Source organism: Engystomops pustulosus, chromosome 6 (assembly GCF_040894005.1).
Source record: "Engystomops pustulosus chromosome 6, aEngPut4.maternal, whole genome shotgun sequence".
NCBI classification, from domain to species: domain Eukaryota; kingdom Metazoa; phylum Chordata; class Amphibia; order Anura; family Leptodactylidae; genus Engystomops; species Engystomops pustulosus.
Window position 1 is genome coordinate 41,071,578 of NC_092416.1, and position 19,768 is coordinate 41,091,345.

Genomic DNA, 19,768 nt, shown 5'->3' on the forward strand with positions numbered 1-19,768 from the left:
AGCGTAAATAAAAGCTCTCACGTCGTATAATTGCTGATCACTTCTGTTAATGTTTTTCTTAGTTATTTGTCCAGATCTCATTTACTAAGGGTCCGCGGACCGCATTTTTGTCGGGTTTCCCTACGATTTCCAAGTTGTGCTGCATATAACAGGGTTTTTTGACGCACGCGATCGGATTTTGGCGCAACGGTGACGTGACACAAATCGGGGGGGGCAGCCCATCGGACAATCCGACGGATTCGGACTCCGCGCTGGATTTAACATTGGAAATTGTGTTGCAAGACACGCACTTACAAGCATCGGGAAGAAGATGGCGAGCTCAGACGGACCTCGGCGGGGAAGCGGCGGATGCATGAAATCGGGAGCACGAGCTACGTGACAGGACCGGGTAAGAAAATTTGCCTCATTATGTAACTTTGTGATATAATGAGGCAAATTTTCTTGTATCCTACAACCCATAAAACCCCCTATGAAATTACTATAATGTGGTCTTGTCTGCTTTCTGTTATCCTTTCCAATTACCAGGGGCAGGTTAAGACCACAATGGGTCCTGGGCTATATGAATATTACAGCCCCTACAATTCTGGAATCACATCCTACTGTATATATGGTACTAGAATCTGCTTTCAATCTGTGGTTTCTGGATCTTTAGAGGACCTTCAAAAGTCCGGAAATGGGTCTTGTGTACATGTGTATTGAGAGGAGATTCTTCCAAATATAAAACTTGGTAGTTGGTTTGGGCGGCCATGGGCTCCCTAGAAGGCTTTGGCCCTGGGCTACCACCCAAACTGCCTATATTATAATCCACTACTGCCACCAACTAGTACTGAATGTAATGCAATCGCTCTATTTCATGAAACCTATAAATGCTCTGCAATGCAAATGTGAACATAGTTTTATTTACCGACTTACAATATGCTGGTAAATTATTATACGAAGAAAATATGGGACATGGTGGATTGGGGTGATATACCTTTAAGAAAATGTCTCATGTCCAAACCAACACAAATGTGGATTCTTAGGAAAACACGTACTTACAACTTGAAGGAAGAAACATTTTAATGAGTAGGTCCAAGTTTCAACGTTATGCCCAATTCTTTGACAAGAACAGGGTGGTGCCGGGCAAGGTTGATGTTGTAGAGGACTGACAGACTGACAGACTTGTGAACCAATGCCCTGGGTGCACCACAAACACAATTATATATTTTATTTTTTAAGTGTTGGTAGACTCCATTCACGAAAAAAGGCTAACTTTTTATTTCTGTGGACTGTAGCAGAAGCCACATATAACAATTATTTCTGAAACATTTTTTAACTATCTTTTTATTACAAATTCAAAGCACAAGATATAATCTTATAATAAAACAGTATGCTAGGTTATAGAGAATCATCCTCATTAGAAGCAAATTGGGAAGATAAAAAGCCCAGAATTCCATCCTTCAATTACTATTCTTATTGTAACCAACTATTTTACTTAGGATTTTTCTATTATATCTACCAGCAGAAGGAAAAAGATGGAGAGAGCAGAAAATAAAATCCATTAAATACACAGGAAGAAAGAAGACTTATAGAAAGTATGTGGTAAGGAAGAGGGTTTCTACATCGCTTAGTTTCACTCTTGTGTACAATAGTAATGCTCTAGAATACTTATCGTATTTTTCGGACTATAAGACGCACCGTATTATAAGGCGCACCATCAATAAATGCCTGCTAAAACGTCTAGGTTCATTTATAAGGCACACCGGATTATAAGGCGCACCTGATTATAAGGATGAATGACCCAGCAGGTTGCAGACCTGTGCACAGTTCAAGGCAGCTGTTGTCTGTAAGTATGGTTCATATATAAAGCACACTGGATTATAAGGCGCACCTTTGATTTCTGAAAAAATCAAAGGATTGTTTGTGTGCCTTATAGTACGGTGTTATTCATGTAACAGCATCAGGCAATCGATTAGGCAGCGCTTTGGCCATGGCCTTCCAAGCAGATGCTCTGGTTGGCATAAGGACCTAGTCTAACTGGCATGGAAACCCATCAGTACCTTGTGATCCTTTGTTTTTATCAAGGTGTGAGACTTTACCTTGATACCATAGTTTTAATAATTACATATTTTAAATTTGCCAATAATTAACTATATTTTTCCTATTAAAGTATTTTTTAATAAGTAGTAACTTTTACAAAACTACATTATAAATATGTAAAGCATTATTCCATCACCCTTCCCCAGGTTAAGCCAGAGATGCAGAGGGTGCATGTTCTTCTGCAATAATGAAAAGTGTAAGTGTTTCCTGCAGCTTCTTCTATATTCTTTTGCAATCCTAAAGGGGTTAAAGAGAATCCATCACCACATTTTACCCAATTGAATTTGGGTTATATAGAGTTATGGCCAAACATGCTATCCATACCTTTGTTTTTATTTTCCAGGTGCTCCTTCCATGCCAAAAGGCTGAAGTGCTTTCGGGGTCATTAGCAGGGCTCTGACTGTACAGAAATAGTTCCAGCTATGCTTCCACCTCCCAGCACTTCTCTCATCCTTACCTTTTCAGCTACATCCTGCCAGGATCCTGCTAGATGAGGAGCTGGGGCCCTGGGGTGCTCTGCCAAAGCACTGCAGCCTGATTTGTGTATTTCAAAATTTGTTGGCATGGAAGACAAAAAAAAGGATAGTGGGGATGTATGGGCATAGACCTATGCAAACATAGTTTTGGTAATTTGCCGGTGATGTATTGTTAATAGTGTTAAATAGTAGATCTAAAGTAAATCAGATTTTAAGGAAGCACCTTTAACTTGTCCATTCACAAAATCGCAAAACTGTTGATCAACATTATGATATTGTGTCCTTCAGACTTTTTTTTATATAAGTGAATGCTTTGACCAGCAAATAAGAATAGAAAAAATAAAAATCACAAGAAAAAACAGATACAGCCAAAAAAGACATTTATCAAGTATATATCCAACTAGTAACCATTCCATATAGGTTTTCTGGTGCCTTTCATCTCTGATATACTGGCGGATGAGAATGATTTCTTTCAGAATTTTTTCCAAGACATCCCTGGGCATTTCCATCATGTCAGTCGATTGGGAGGTGGGATCTGTGGTGTCTGCAGTTTTGTCCAATTGACCTGTTAATGAGTAGAAAATGTTTATGCTATTTTCTTTTCTTTAAGCCAAGCATGTTCAGTATATATTAGCTTGACCCAGAAATATGACCCAAACATGATGAGAGCGGACAAGCCCCATTGTCGTTGGATGAAAACTAGAGATGAGCGAGCACTAAAATGCTTGAGTGCTCGTTACTCGGGTCGAACTTTTCCCGATGCTCGAGTGCTCGTATCGAATAACGAATTCCATTGAAGTCAATGGGAGACTCGAGCATTTTTCACTGAAAGAACACATTGAAAGAACACTAAAGAAGAATACATTGCAGAGGTTTCCATACATCTGCTAACTTATCCGAAAGACACGAGTGCAGAACGGTGTTCCCGAATATTTCCGATTTGCGCCGTTTGTACCTGAATTGCCCCGGGATTGTGGCGCACGCGATCGGATTGTGGCGCATTGGCGCCGGCATGCGCGCGACAGAAATCGGGGGGCATGGCCGAACCAAAACCCGACGTATTCGGAAAAACCGCCGCATTTAAAAACCGAAAAAGTGTCGCTTGGGAAGCGCTTACCTTCACTTGGTCCGAGCTGGTGTATTCCGGCGCGTCCAGATGATTTTCAGGGCAGCAGCGCCACCTGGTGGACGGCGGAGGAACTACCTTCTTAAATCCCGGCCGGACCCGAATCCTGTGCAGAGAACGCGCCGCTGGATCGCGAATGGGCCGGGTAAGTAAATCTGCCCCATAATGTTCTTCACATACTATTGTAACCTCTTACCAAATAGGAAGTCGGATCCTCGTATATTGTGTGCTGGCAGTCGGGTTTATTCGTAAGTGGGCCGGCTGACACTACCCCAGCACGCCCCTGCCAGCGGGACAGAAGAAGCGGGCAGCATTGCATATATTGTGTAATCACTGCCGGCTCTCCGCGATGTGGCCGCGAACTTGCTTATTCACATTGCCGACCGCTTCTCCTACAGGTCCCACTGACAGGGGCCTGCTGGGGGAGTGTCGGCCGGCCCTCTTTGAATAAACCTGACTGCCCCAACATTTGGTGAGGGTCTTATTCAGGTCCTCTTAAAATGTTGCAATATATTAGTTTCTATAACACACATATTACATAGTATATATGGGGACAATTTAACAAGTAAACTTTGTGAAGACTTCTTCTGCAATATGTAGGAAATAGTTCATACTCCAGTTAGTACTAATACTCACCACTAGTAGCAGTGCTCATCTCTTGTAGTGGTTCAGAAACCTCAATATCCCAATCACTGTTGCTCATACGAACCACGATGCTTAACTTTTCGAGAACCAGTTTCTTCATCCATGTTGGTAACTTACATGGGATATATTTGTTACTTACTATTTGATATACAAGAATGCTCTCTACCAAACTTATCCCAAGTAGAACCAAACAGCCCAGGAAAAAGGTGTCTGGAAAAAATATAAAATCAGGCAACAAAATGTAAAATATGGAATATAAGCTAAACCAAGTATAAACTTGGTATAAAAACGTATTGATTCAAGTATAAGTCCAGGGTTGGAAATGCACCGGTCAAAACTTCTACCCAGTATATGGCTAGCCAACTTGCCCAAGCCCCCAGTATATAGCCAGCCCATGCCCCCAGTATATAGCTTTTCAGCCCCTTGTCCCCTATTGTATACCCAGCCCATGCACTCTTGTATATAGCCAGCCAGCGCATGCACTTTAGTATATAGCCAGCCATTCCAAGCACTCTAGTATATAGACATCCCATGCCCTCTGGTATATAGCCAGCCAGCCAAGGTACTTTAGTATATAGCCAACCCATTTACTCTAGTTTATTGCCAGCCTATGCACACTAGTATATAGTCAGCTAGCCCATGCACTCTAGTATATAGCTAGCCCATGCACTCTAGTGTATAGCCAGCCAGCCCATGCATTCTAGTATCTAACCAGGCAGCTCCCTGTCCCCCAGTATATAGCTAGCCAGCCCATGCCCTCTAATATATAGCTAGCCAGCCTAATGTCCTCTAGTATATAGCTAGCCACCCCCTGCCCCTAGTATATAGCTATTCAGCCCCTTGCCCCCTAGTTTATTGCCAGCCCATGCCCTCTAGTATATATAGTCAGTCAGCCCCTGCTCCATTATATAGCCAGCCAGCCCATGCCCTCTATTATATAGCCAGTCAGCCAATGCCCCCCAGTAAATAGCCAGCCAGTCCAGCCTCCTCCCCAAGTATGCCCAGCCAATAAAAAAAATGAAATCTGTACTCATCTTTCCAATGCCCCCCGTATGTCCTCTTCTTTATTCTGGTGCTCCGGCTCCATCTCCCTATGCGCTGCTGGCACACACACTATGACATCAGCTGCTCATTGACGTCATAGTGTGTGCGCTACTGCGCAGGGAGACGGAGTTGAAGTTGGAGTACCGGAAAAAAGAAGATGACCTGTTACAGCTGTCGGAAAGGTGAGTACATTATTCTTTTTTATAGACTCGAGTAAAAGCCGAGTTAGGTTTTTTCAGCACATTTTTTGTCTGATACGTCTGTATATATACGGTCTACATCATTCTTATAGTTCACCTGGAAATTGTATGTGAAATCTAAATTTATTTTTTGATAAAGTCTAGGGAAAGGCTAGGTTCACATATCATTAACAACAGCGGATTGTGAATTTATTTACTCTGTAGCTTCTATACAGAGATCTGGACTTTGATCTCACTAGGACACAAGTCCACTACCCATCACAGTAGTCTATTGTAGGTGACACCTGGCTTGGATGGGTCAGTGGATGCTGGTGACCAGAGGTCAGCCAAAGTGCAGTCAGGTGTAGTTTGATTTCTGGGCAGGCACCAATCCAACAGAATCCACCTAATAAGATGAAGGTTAGAGGAGGCCCCTAACAGAAAGGTTGAGTCAAGTCAAGTTGAAGCAGTATTCAGAATCACGGGACAGAATCATGGAAGCGAGGAACAGTGGCAAGATCAAACACAGAAATCCTGCAGGCAAGCACATTTTTGTGAGGTCCTTAACACTCACCAAAACTATGCCCCGATTGGTAGGGGATAGATTTCATGTGGATGCACTCCGCTTTTAAATCTGAGGAACGGATGTGTACCCTATTGACTACAAAGGGATCTGTTAGGGTTTCGTTAGTGTCCATCGATTTGTCGGAAGAAAGAAGCCATGGATGGTAAAACAGGCAAGATATCTAAAATACCTCAATTGCTCTACATACGGGAGATCACGATGGATCTGGAAATTGCTGCACCAAAAGAGTAAAAATTTGAGGCTCTGTCATGCATGTCTCAAAGGTTACTAGATATGGTCTAGCAAAATACAAAAAGAAACAACTTACAAATACATTCTGATATGTTGAGATGTCCATTTAAAGCCATACCTATTATTGGTGTCGCGTGTGAAGAGGCAGGCAAGTTATTCGCAACCACAACAAGGAACACAGAGTAACCAAGCAACAGAGTGATCTTGAAAGAAATCCTCTCTCCACTCTGATATGGGATGTAGAATCCAAAGATATCCAAAATCATGAGGAACATACTGGGCAGAATTAAGTTCACAATGTAGTAAACTGGTTTTCTCTTAAAGATAATCTGTGGCAAAATAATTCAAAAGAAATATCATAATTTCCAAGTAAAGACATGTAATGTTATTATTAGCAGTTAACCCCTTAAATGAGGAATCTATGTTGGTCTTTGATGTGTAGTAATTTTCTTTTCCAACAAACTATATATCTCAGAAGCCTTAAGAATTTTTCCCAACATGCAGGCTTGTTTTTTGTGAGATGAGTTGTACATTTAACATATTACCAAAAGGACAACTACCACCAGAATCAAGGATTGTAAATCAAGCACACTGACATACCTGCTCTGCTTTAAGACTCCTATGCCCCGGTTTTTAAGAAAAAAAAGTCTTTTTTTCAGGCTCCATTAACAACTATGGAACTCGGGACCCCTCAGGCTCATTTGCAGAATTTTAAAACTATTTTTTTGTAAAAACCAAGGCATTAAAAGCTTAAAAAAGAGCATTTCCTGCCAGAGGGGACACACTGTATGTCAGTGTGCTTGGTTTACAATACTTGATCTTGATGGTAGATTTCCTTTAACTTTTTAGTATAACCATGCAAATGGGTACTGCTAGAACCATGTAGCACCTGTATGAGCTGTTCCAGTTTTCAGTGCAGGTGGTAGTAAATCTAGCAGGAGGGTTTGTGCCAGTACCAAATTTAGTGAGAGTACTAACATTTCTATTGTATCTTCATACACAGAGCTTGTTGATTATGTTACTACAGGTTCTCTAGATAAGGAATAGTTAAATGTAATGACACCCAAATGAAGAAAAGTGCACTTACATTGAAGGACAGGAGGGCAAAATCCTTTCCTTGGTCAGTTTCCAGACTATAAGAAGGGTACATAAAAGAAAGCTCCCATTCTCCTTTATGGTAGAATATATCCTCCATCACATTCTCTGTTTTCCACGCAGACAAATTAACATGTTCAACTAGGAAGCAGAAAGACAAATATATCTAAGTAAACATAAAATTCATATTTACATGGAGAAAAGAAAAATAATATATAAGCATATAAAGTGAATGATTAGGCAGCTGAATCTATGGGGTTCTTGAATATTTTTATTCAAAAGTCATGGACTCTTCTGCAATTTCTTCTAAAGTTTTTCCTATACCTGATCTGGACTGTAGTTTATTTGCAACTTTTTGAACACGATTTGCACCATAATTGGTCAATTTACTGTGTATTGCTCCAAAATTGCACCACTTTTATGCATCCACATCTTAGTTTTAAAGATATATCAGGTGCAACACTAAAAAATACTTGTCAGGTGAGTGGAAAAGTCGCAAATATACACAAAATATAAATGACCCCCATAGTGTTATATTATTGAGTTTAATGTGTTTTATTCATCATAGTTTACTGTTACTTGGGTCATTATATACATGGAGTGCTGATGTTTGCCTTATCTATGATCAGTACACAGTATTCTCCAGAGCTCCCCCTATAGGTAGCTGCAGGCAGCTGAAGAAGTAGAATGTATTCCCTAGTCTATGTAGAGAATTTACATTGACATTTGTATTTGGTAAAGTAAAAGACGTACTTGTGTGAAGCTGACTGTGAAAACTTAGAGTGCAATTGTGAATATCGAAAGGGAAGAAGTAGATGTAGAAAATGCACACAAAGGATTGTTTTTGTGACCTCTGATATTTGACCAATCCTGTGTTATCAATATATACATAGCTACGTCCTATGGAAATTCCAGGATCCACACTGTGGGAAGAAAAAACACATCATTAATGCACATGGTACATGATAGAGTGCTTATTACTAGGCTCTTCTGGGAAGACAATACTGTGGTGATAGATATGTTATGTATGACTATATGTGGCCACCCAGTGGTTGTGTTATGGCTCGCAGCCTCTGAAGGGAGTTGCTAGCATGTTGAGGTATGAGTTATTGGTAGACACATCTGTACTCTGCTAGAAGATGGTGAAAGCAGCAGAGTATATGTTCGTTATTTGCGCATTTCTCTTCCATATGGAATAGCCATTAAATAAGGCACACTATAGATCTCTCTTGTCTATCTTGTTTTGTTCTTGTTCTTGGTTTGGTTGAAGAGTAGAGATGAGCAGATCCGTAGTTTCAGTTCCGGTTCAGGGTTAAGGTGTTCAGGCTTAACCGGCAAATTGACGCCCCTTGTTACTCGCCGTGGCAATGATAAGTAGGGCATACATTGGGGCTCATTTAATAAGGGTCCGAATCGGTCACTTTTGTCAGGTTCCGGCGGTTTCCCGATGATTTCCCAACGATTTCCGATTTGCGCCGAATTGCCCCGGGAATTTGGCACATGCGATCGGATTGTGGCGCATCGGCTTTCACGCAACAGAAATTGGGGGTGTGGCTGTTGGACAACCCGACAGATTCGCAAAATACGCAGAATTTAAAAAAGAATTTGTGTCGCTTGACACACACTTACAAGCACCAGGAAGAAGATGGTGAACTCCGGTGGACCTTGGCAGACCTCGGCGCAGCAGCGACACCTGGTGGATATCGGGCACATGGACCTTAGTGAATCCTGGCAGACCCGAATCCACATCGGAGAATGCGCCGCTGGATCTCGACTGGACTGGGTAAGTAACTGTGCCCCATTTACTTCTGGTAATTATGCATGTAAAGAAGTGGCAGCGGGCACAGACAGGACCCTGGCAGTGATGGACAGCCACACTCTGAGGGTGCAGTCAGTGTAAACACTGATCATGGCCATTTGAAAGTTTAGATGCCACTAACAGCAGCCATTACTTGATAGAGTGAAGGAGGAGGGTCCTTAAATTTCACCCGTGCACTCAGCACCCCTGCACTGCGATTCAGGTTGCTGATGGATGTCATGGCAGCCAGAGGCCTTAGAGAGACCCCCAAGCCTGCTGTAAACAGATGCCAGGGGCACGTCCTAATAAAATACCTGTAAGTTAGAACTGACAGGTGATGATGTATTGGTATACTAAGTATGCCAATACATTATGGAAAAGATCAATAATTCCAATATAACCAAAAGTAGTATAAAAAAAAAACTAATTGAGCTAGACATAAGCCACAAAATGAATAAATTAGACAACAAATAAAAGGTTATTGTCCTTAGAAAGTAGCAACACAAAATCTAATTCTTTGAAAAAAAAATGATTATATTGTCAAAATGTCATAAAACATATAAAAACCAGCATGTTTTCACTGTGATCATAGAAAAATGTATAAAACAGTTATTATTTATTATTAATTAGTATTATTATTATTTGCGCACAGTTCACCATTGCGTTTCCTGGTGTAAATAAAGTTGAAATAAAATAAAATTTATATAAAAACCTATACGTATAAGTTTTTACTGTGATCATAGCAAAACGTATAAAACAGTTGTTATTATTATTATTATTTGTCCACAGTTCACCATTGTGTTTTCTGGTGTATTCTACCACAATAAGGTTTAATAAAATTTTATAAAATTAAAAAATTATAGACTTAGGAAGAGGATAATAAAAACTAGTCAGGAAATGCTTTTTCAATTATGCGAAAAATAGCATAAGCGTCAATGGGTCAAGGGTTCTATTGATAAGGCAAGCGAGGGAGTTACTTGCTAACAAATTCAAGGGCTCACTTCATTCTCTCTATAAAATCTGAATATTTATTAATTACGGTATATTTAAAGCGTAACCTTCATTTGAGATAATTTTTTATATTGTGTGTGTGAGGATGTGGTGAACATTTTTCTAATATACTTCATTAACGAATTCTGCTTAGTTTGTAAAAAATCCATATTCCAGCCTGTATAGTGTGTGTCTATGGAGGCTGCACGAGCCCACATGTAATCACCATGTGTTTGGTTAAACAGCTCTGAGATGGGAGGATTAACCTCTTCACTTTCTGCTTGATCTTTGAAAATAATGCTCATAGCATACTATACCCAGGAAGAGAAAGGGTTAAAGGGGTTGTCTCAAATAATTGAGACAATATACTTTCTATATCAATCGTCTTCTGGTTTTCTAGATCTCTGCTTGCTGTCCTGCTTTAGAAAGCTTTTTTGGTTACTTCCAGTGGATAGTGTGATGGACACACAATGGGGGATTTATCAAGCTCAAAGTCAGAATATTCTCAGTTGCCCAGTGCAACCAATCACAGCTCCCCTTTAAAATATTCATGAGCACTGGTAAAATGAAAGCTGAGCTGTAATTGGTTGCCATGGGCTACTAGGAATATTCTGACTTTCAGACAACTTGATAAATCGGCCCCACAGTATCACGAGCCATTATATAACACAGTTCCGATTGCTATCTGTGATATAACGGCTCCTGCACCTGTGTGACATCACATGACCAGCGACAGATTTCTTTGCACTGGAAGTAAACAGAGAAGCTTTCCATATCAGGTGGCATTTAAGTCCTGGTGGTACTGTATGTGTGCACAGACATTTTGGGGAGGATTGTTGGTCTGTGAGATGTCATCGGCACAAAGCAAGTAAGTGCTGCTGCACACCCACCACAATGCTTTACATAATTTCACATAGCGAAGAAAAAAAGCAGTGGTACTCACCGGTCGGATGAAAAATAAGTGGACTTTATAGTTCCATGTGGCAATGCGGGGAGGACGCCATTCACAGCAAGCGACAGGCCGCTTCGTGCAACTACGCGCTTTCTCAAGCCTAGGCATGAAACGGCCATCGCCGGTTGGCGTCCTCCCCGCACTGCCACATGGAACAATAAAGTCTACTTATTTTTCATCTAACCGGTGACTGACACTGCTTTTTTCTTCGCTATGTGCATTGGCATCTTCATTTTTTAAAGTTGAGCACCACCGAGGATCTGTACATATTGATCAGTATCTTCGCTGTTTTGCCCCTTGATGCCTTCTACTTGTGGATCAGTTGGTACTGTTGCTTTGTTACTCTGCTGTGCCTTAGAAACTTTTTCTTTTGGATTTGCTTTACATAATTTGTGTGCATGAGGCTTAACACTTTTCTCTTGGTTATGTAATATTTGGGAGGTCATATCTGCACTTACAGTTGAGCTATTTGTATGTCTGGAATCCATATGGTCTCAGAAGGAACGGAAATAAGAGTCATATCATCAAAGTCCTTTGGTTTCCATTGTAGAAATTCATCTCTCCAGTACTACATAAAGACACAACAATAGTATTTCAGTATAAAATAAAGTATATTTTTCACACCTCTCAAAAAAATTAAAAAAAAACTGTAAATGTTGCCTTGGATTCTCCTCTTTGGATGCTTCTTTTCCCTCTCTCAATGAAGGCTGTTTTTTTTTACATTTACTGAGAGATTTGTCAGAGAAGCAGCCTGATGTCTCATTTGTTATCTCTTACTTGTATCCTAAGTGGTAAAAAACAGTAAAGCAAATAGTGTGACTCCTGTCTCATAGCCACCTTCATAACGAAAAGGGTCATAGGTCACAGAATCTACCCCAATATATATTAAAGAAACTGGTACAATCGATTACCATGGCAGAGCATAGAGGTCTTTCCCATGATCCTTGGTGATCTCTTTACAGCCCAAGGCCCATGATAGTCTGGTACTACACAGGGTTTGCTCCAGGTTTCAGTAGGCCCCTGGGCGACAGAGCCTCAGTGGGCCCCTTAGCAGTGAACTCACATGGCAGCATTAAAAATTCAGAAACTAAAGCAGTCTATTGTTCCCTAAAATATTCCCTAGTTTATCGTACCAATCAGCCCCCTCATGATTATTTTATATAAACAGCTTTATGTGCCCCTCCCCCCTGCAGCTCTGGGCCCAGGTAGGTCTGCTCAGTGCTGGTGCCGGTCCTGATACTAAACCACATCACAAACAAAAGTTTAAGAATGAAAACTAATGTGTTGCCAGTAAGGGACCCCACAAGTGTCAGCTCTGGGAAACGGACCAGGACCAAGCTAAAAACATACATACAGGATCAGAATTAAATCATAGATACAGGATATAACAAGAAGAAACTACAATGTTTTGTGTCACCACATATCGCCAATCTTGCACTGCCATCATTTTCAAGTTTCTGCAAATAATGGTGCAGACCTGAAACACCACCTGCCTGTCACAGTATAGGTACCAGATAACCCCTAGCCCTAAACACATATATACAAACAAATATGTACATTGTATATACATACATATCCACATCCAAACATGCATAAATATACACATACAGAGATACGGTACACATATAAATCCACATTATATATACATCTACAGGGATGCTGAATATGAACACATCCACACACAGTATACATCTGCATCCAAATACATATTATATATACACACATGTATATCCATACACATATCCAAATCAAACACATATTTATATATCTATATTTACATATATACCATGCAGGCAAGATAGGTTCTGTAGGTTTGTTCTTAAGTTGAATTTATATGTCAGAACTGTATGGGGCAGATTTACTTACCCGGTCCAGTCGCGATCCAGCGGCGCGTTCTCCGACGCTGATTCAGGTTCTGCCGGGATTCACTAAGGTTGTGCGCCCGATGTCCACTAGGTGTCACTGCTGCGCTGAAGTCCGCCAGAATTCATCTTCTCCGTATTGGTGTATGTGAGTGGTATTTTTGCGACACACATTTTTTTAAAATTCCGCGGTTTTTCCGAATCCATCAGGTTTTCCAACGGCCACGCCCCCGATTTCTGTCGCATGAAAGCCGGCGCCGATGCGCCACAATCTGATCGCGTGCGCCAAAATCCTGGGGCAATTCCGCGCAAATCAGAAGAATTCGGGAAACCCGATGGAAAACGCGATTCGGACCCTTAGTAAATGTGCCCCTATGTTTTATAATTGCAGCTCCAGGCAATTTTTGGGGGGTCTCCAGAGGTGTATAGGTGCAGGTACTCACCACCAGCCATAAGTGATGCAGTTACCAGCTGGCTAGGAGGATGCAGAGACAGAGCAGTGAGGGAGTTGGGCAGAGCCTACACTGTAGGTCAAGTTCTCTAGACTGCGCCTCATACTCCTGAAGTAGCGGCAGGTTTTTGCGCTGAGGCTAGGGGGGAATCAGTGGGGGAATTCTTAACGCTTGGTTCCAGACTCTATTGTTTTTATGACATTTCTGACAAGAGTCATAGTATCTTCCTCTGATTGGTGTCCTATGTGTATCTATGTATTGTAAGCTTGGTTTTGGTGACATTTCTATATAGTAGGCTTAGTTCTGGTAACGTATCTATGTTATCTATCTTAACTCGGTTTTGTTACTTTTATCATGTAATATGATTAGTTATGTATGTTATGACTTTCTATTAAATATAAAAAAATGTTTTAGAGGGCTAAATTGGATTATATCCCAATTTCCAAGTAAATTGGAAAAGCCTTGTTTTGGACTTATTTGATTCTGACCTAAACCAAATCATTTGAAAGATTATGTAAAGCAAACTAAATCTTGAGTGATTTCTTACCTGATTGGATATGAAGTACATTGTCAGCAGCTGTTCTTTCTCTGCCTTCAAATTAGAAAAAGATCACATGTTACAAAGAATAACATATTAAAATTTAATGGGTTGTGTTGTTTATTGATGACCTTGTATAATTTGTTTTTGTGATTCAGCTAAATGTTATGGGCATTCCAAAGTAGGCTGAGTTATTTCCAAAATGACCAGCATAGGATACTACAATTCCCATGAGCCCTCAGTCCTCAGTTACATCTCAATCCTCTCATGTTCTGCTCACAGTGATTTCTTAGGTAATAAACTACATGTTTTTCTTATCCATGATAGCTGTCTCTTTAACCCTTACAGGACTCAGCCCTTTTTCGTTTTTGGTTTCAGTTTTTTACTCCCCTCATTCCAGAAGTGATAGCTTTTATATTTTTATATTTGCAGAGATGTGTATGGGCTTGTTATCTACAGGAACACATTGTACTTTTTAGTGGCATCATTTAATATTCCATGCTAAGTACTGGAAAGCCCATCTGAGGTGTCTTGGTCGGGTTAGACCGCAGCACTTAACAGGTCAACTGGCACAACTGGTGCCAGTGACCAGTTACCAGTATAATATAGCTGACAACCACTGTGTATGGAGGGAGCTCAGGCCGTGACTCTCTCCATACACCCCCTGCAGCACCAAGATGTAATAGAACATCCTGGTTGGCCTGGGGGTTGAATGCCATAACTGCACATTACCTCGGCCACACGGACATCTCACAAGACTACCCAGGCTAAATGTGTCACTTCTGTGCCCTCACTGAAAAACATCATCCCAAAAAATTCTGGAGTGACTGAAATCTAAATCTTGACATCCAGTAGCTGGGGGAGAGCGGCCACTACCTGCACAAATCTCATATCCCTCACAACTTTTAACCAGCTCCGATATGTGTTATGTGCTCCCCCACCTATGTGATGAATGTGCTTCCCCATGTATGTGATTATTGTGCTCCCCTCAGTATGTGATTAATGCTTGCCGCCAGGTATTTGATGAATGTGCACCCACATTTTTGCGGTGCACTAGAAATTTTGATTATTTTAGGGCTTTTACGTCAAAAAAATCATTAAGGAGGGAATGTGATCCTTGTTTGTAAATGACAATAGGAAAATACTTTTCTACTGTGTGAATGAGTGCGGCCTTGCATGTGCAGATTGTATATAGTAGAAAAGCCATGCATGCGCACGGGGTGTACATGAATATCTGTGTAAGGCCTCATTCACACAAAAAAGCGGCTGGCTCACAGCTCCATAGCTCTCTATTGGGCACATCCAGAATGTGGTGAGTACAATGGGCAATCACTTCCTATGGAGTCCATCGTAAATACATCCCTACAGTCCTTCCAGCCCCCTGACATACAGTTCACTTATGACATCACTGCTGACCTGCAGAGATTTCTCAGGCTTTTACTTGTTAACAGCCCCATCACCAAATTTTGTAGTCCCTGCCCCTTCATCAAATCTACTGAGAGGTTTGATCACATGTGAGTGATGATCACATGACCTGTCTAGGCAGTTACATGACAGGTCATGGGGACATGTGACCAGCTCAGGGAGCCGCCATCTCTCTTCCTATGTTAGCTACTACGTGGGAGAAAATCACAGGACAATTTAAAGGGCAAGTTGCATTTACAATTTATGTCACAGCATTTATCTACTAAGGGGAGTAACATTTTAAATAACCATTCATTAGAAATTACCTTATATATTAATGATCTCTATAAAGATTAATTATACATAACCATACCTTAGAAACAAGAAGGTTTATTTAGATGACCAATTGCAGCCTAGCAGGACCTTGTTACATCACAGAACAGTTACATAATGTCAATGAGATGTGCACTTACTACGGCAAGGATTCCCATGATGGCTAGGTCTATGTGCACTACAGTGGTCCTTTTCCAGTCTCTTACTGGTCTTAGCTTTGCTTCATATCCATCCATCAAAAAATGTAGAAGATGCCCTGGGGTTGAGTTTGACTGTTTCATGATGGATGTTTCTTGGGTTCCTCCTAACCATCAATAAAATGTCAAAGAAAATTAGAATCAATTATATATGGAAGCTTAATGAATCTTATACAGACATCAGCAGTGTCAACAGCAGAAGATTAATATAAGACAGTCAAGAAGACACTGGGTTTAAGTTACTTAATGTTTGAGGTAGTAGGATGGGTTACCTTCCCCAGAGGATACCAGTTGAAGAAATCACTGGGACCACTGAGACTATGGTTGTTAGAGAGTGGTGGACCTTACGACCTTACTACAGATAACTTTAAGTTTGCATTTAGAATTGTATATATGGGGGGGGGGGTTTAAGTTCAATTTTATAGTTCATTTGTAGGAAGTATTATTCAAAAACATTTGTACCCCAAAAAACGGAATCAACCGGAAAAGTATACTATTTCACAGGTATCACATTATATGTATTTTAGCATTATGTTTCTTTCTGATACCATTCCTACTGAAGGAGGAGATGTTGTTCTGAACAAGGCATCCAAAATGTACTCAACCAAACAATGCAATCAATGTACTAGCCAAACAATGCAACATACTCACCCAAACAATTCAATGTACTTACCTAAACAATGCAACGCACTTACCCAAACAATGCATTTTTCCAAACAATGAAATATACTAACAATTAAACAATTAAATGTACTCACCCAAACAATGCAATAAATGCACTAACCAAACAATGCAAAATATTCACCCAAACAATGCAACGTACCCAAACCATGCAACGTACTCACCCAAACAATGCAATCAATGTACAGGCAGTCCCCGGGTTACGTACAAGATAGGGTCCGGAGGTTTGTTCTTAAGTTGAATTTGTATGCAAGTCGAAACTGTATGTTTTATAATTGTAGATCCAGACAAAAAAAAAATTTGGCCCCAGTGACAATTGGAGTTTAAACATTTTTTGCTGTAATGGGACCAAGGATTATCAATAAAGCCTCTTTACAGACACCTTACAGCTGATTATTGCAGTCTGGGACTATAGTAACATCCAGAGAGCTTCTCCAGAGGTCAGAGGGGTCTGTCTGTAACTATGGGTTGTCTGTAAATCGGGTGTCCTTAAAGGGAACCCGTCACCACTATTTTCACAAATACAGGTAGTGGCAGGTTCCTATAGAGCTCTAATAACTATCTGACACCCTGCTTTTAGCTAAAAATTGTTCCCCTCAGATCCCCATAAAATCAGAGTTATAATCTTGCCTGGTATCTATGCAGCTTTGGAGCGAGTCCACGGGGGCGTGGCCTAATGTCATGTGACCAGGGTGACATCATCAAAGGTCCTTGAGCTACTTAATATGAAAACTATACCCCATGTACATATCTGACCACATAAAACCATCACAGCAGCCTCCATGGACTTCCACTCCTCTCCATGCAGGCTGCTGTGATTTCATTTGATAAAATATGCTGTGATTTCATAGTGTACAGTTCCTAATGCTACAAAAGCTATAGGACCTGCGATGATGTCACCCTGGTCACATGACATTATAGCAGCATACAGAGATAGGGATGGGGAGGAGCTGCTGGGTTCAGCCCGAGGAGGCCACGCCCACCTGGACTACATGTAGCCATGCTTAGTTACCAGATAAAACTATAAAGTTGAATATATGGGAATCTCAGGGGCATAATTTTTAGCTAAAAGCAGGGTGTCAAATAGTTATTAGAGCTCTATAGGAACCTGTCACTAGCTGTATTTGTGAAAATAGTGGTGACGGGTTCCCTTTAAGTAGGGGACCGCCTGTAACCAAACAATGGAACATTCTCACCCAAACAATTCAACATACTCACCCAATCCATGCAACCTACTTACCCAAACAATGAAACATACTAACCAAACAATGAAATGCACTTACCTAAAAAATTGAGAAAGAGGCAGAGGACAATAGCCCAAATCCATCTCAAAGTCATTGTAGTGTAGACTGAAACTATAAGATATAAATCAGAGGAAATGATTTGCAGCAGTTGAGATGACCGTCCACTGTCGAGGACCAGATGAAAATCAACCATACAAATATTGTGTGTACTTATTGCTCTTGGGGTCAGGAACAGCAGCAAATTTGTGGTGATCATTCTGCTATTTATGGGAACATTTTCCTATCCAAAAGGTACACAGATTTATTTATCACCGCTTTAGTCAAATAAGTCTTGTGCTATTAATTCTGTGAGTTTAGATTTATCGTGGACTCTCCAACAAATGAGCACAATACATGTATTACAAAGGAGTCTGCAAGTAAAAGTAATTTAAAGAGATTTTTTAGGTTAACAATATTTACGAACACAGATGTGAGGGTTTGGTGTCCGCGTTTTGGTTCGGCCAAGCGACCCTGAAATGATGCTGGATTGAGAGGAGACAATCCCTGAGGCGCTGAGGAGACAATCTGGCAAATTGACGCCCCTTGCAACTAGCCATGGATATGATTGGCCAAGGGGGCATGGCTAGTTGTAAGGGGCGTCAATTTGCCAGATTGTCCAATTGGCTGAACCTGAACCCCCAAACCTTGAAACCGAGCAGGAACATCAAGTCCCCTTACCCTATTCTAAGGATAACTTCTTAATATCAGATTAGTGGAGGCTCAACAACCAGCACGCTTAACAATGAGAAGTTTTGTAGTTTGCCTTCTGTTTTCAGTATGCTTCTCTAAAATGGAGAGTAAAACAGAGAGATGCAAATGTGAACTGAGGCTTAGGCCCAATACACACTTGGGGTCAGACATCTGTTATTATCTTCCTTTCTAAAACAATAATGACGGAAGACTAACGGATCCATTGAGATGACCGCCTGCAGCACTCGCGTTACTGTTTCCGTTATTTGAGGGGAAAATATCAGGAAGCTGCAGTTCTATTTTTTCCCATCTCAAATTACAGGAGCCTAATGGAAATCATTAAAAGTTTAATGAAATCAACGGACATTTTAACTGACCTGTTATACTTCTTTTATTATTATTTTAGCAATGTAAGATGATAATTGGGTCCTGAACGCAGGTGTGAAGATTAGCGCAATGCATCACTTCTTGATATACAAAATTATGTGCTTATCACACATGACTCCAGTCCATAATGATCCAACCCAAGAAGCTCCACTTGCTTCTAATCCCCAAAAGCTGCAGGATTATGACATTCTTACTTTGGAAACAAAATTTTTAATCAATATTTGGAAGCCAAAACCCAAAATCGATCCTAAACACAGAATATACCATTATATATATATACCTTTCCATGATTTCATTTTCTCTGTATTGCTACTTCTGAAACGGACGTTCCAGAATATAAGAAAAAGGGTTTCAGTTAACCCCTAAGGTTACGAGCATTACATTGGTGACAGTCTACCCCCAGTAAATCTGCAGGTAGATGCCCTTTGAGTAATGACACTTTAACACTATGATCATATCCAATTATGTATTTTTAATCATAATTTTACATGAACACTTGCTATTATCACATGCATTATTACTCTGATAAACAAACAGATAATACATTTATATGTCAGGTATATGATCTGCATTAAATTTTCGTGGGAATTTTTGGGAGCCGAAAAGTAAAAAAGGAACTTGTATCAATTTAACTGTTATAACATTTTTTTTACTAGGTTTCCAATGTCAAATAATTATGATATTATAGACATATTGGGGCAGATTTACTTACCCGGTCCATTCGCGATCCAGCGGCGCGT

General features: G+C 40.5%; 1 protein-coding gene across 1 annotated transcript; it reads right to left on the reverse strand.

Annotated features, from left to right (window-relative positions):
* Nucleotides 1-2,851: 2,851 nt before the first annotated feature.
* On the reverse strand, nt 2,852-18,076 carry LOC140065893 (5-hydroxytryptamine receptor 3A-like). Its single transcript, XM_072113452.1, has 9 exons — nt 17,952-18,076; nt 15,931-16,094; nt 14,063-14,107; nt 11,660-11,769; nt 8,215-8,384; nt 7,454-7,602; nt 6,485-6,695; nt 4,318-4,536; nt 2,852-3,120 (listed from the first exon to the last, which is right to left on the reverse strand). Exons 1-9 carry the CDS (start codon nt 18,004-18,006, stop codon nt 2,852-2,854), a joined length of 1,392 nt encoding a protein of 463 aa, XP_071969553.1. The 5' UTR covers nt 18,007-18,076.
* Between the last annotated feature and the right edge of the window lie 1,692 nt (nt 18,077-19,768).

What these genes read in the sequence shown, in the direction of transcription:
- LOC140065893 (XM_072113452.1), bottom strand. Translation starts at nt 18,006, where the DNA reads ATGACTTTGAGATGGATTTGGGCTATTGTCCTCTGCCTCTTTCTCAAT. An exon ending in TTGCCCTCCTGTCCTTCAAT is followed by an intron (nt 6,696 to 7,453) that starts GTAAGTGCACTT and finishes ATTTTGCCACAG; the next exon opens with ATTATCTTTAAGAGAAAACC. An exon ending in ACACGCGACACCAATAATAG is followed by an intron (nt 4,537 to 6,484) that starts GTATGGCTTTAA and finishes TATTTTTTCCAG; the next exon opens with ACACCTTTTTCCTGGGCTGT.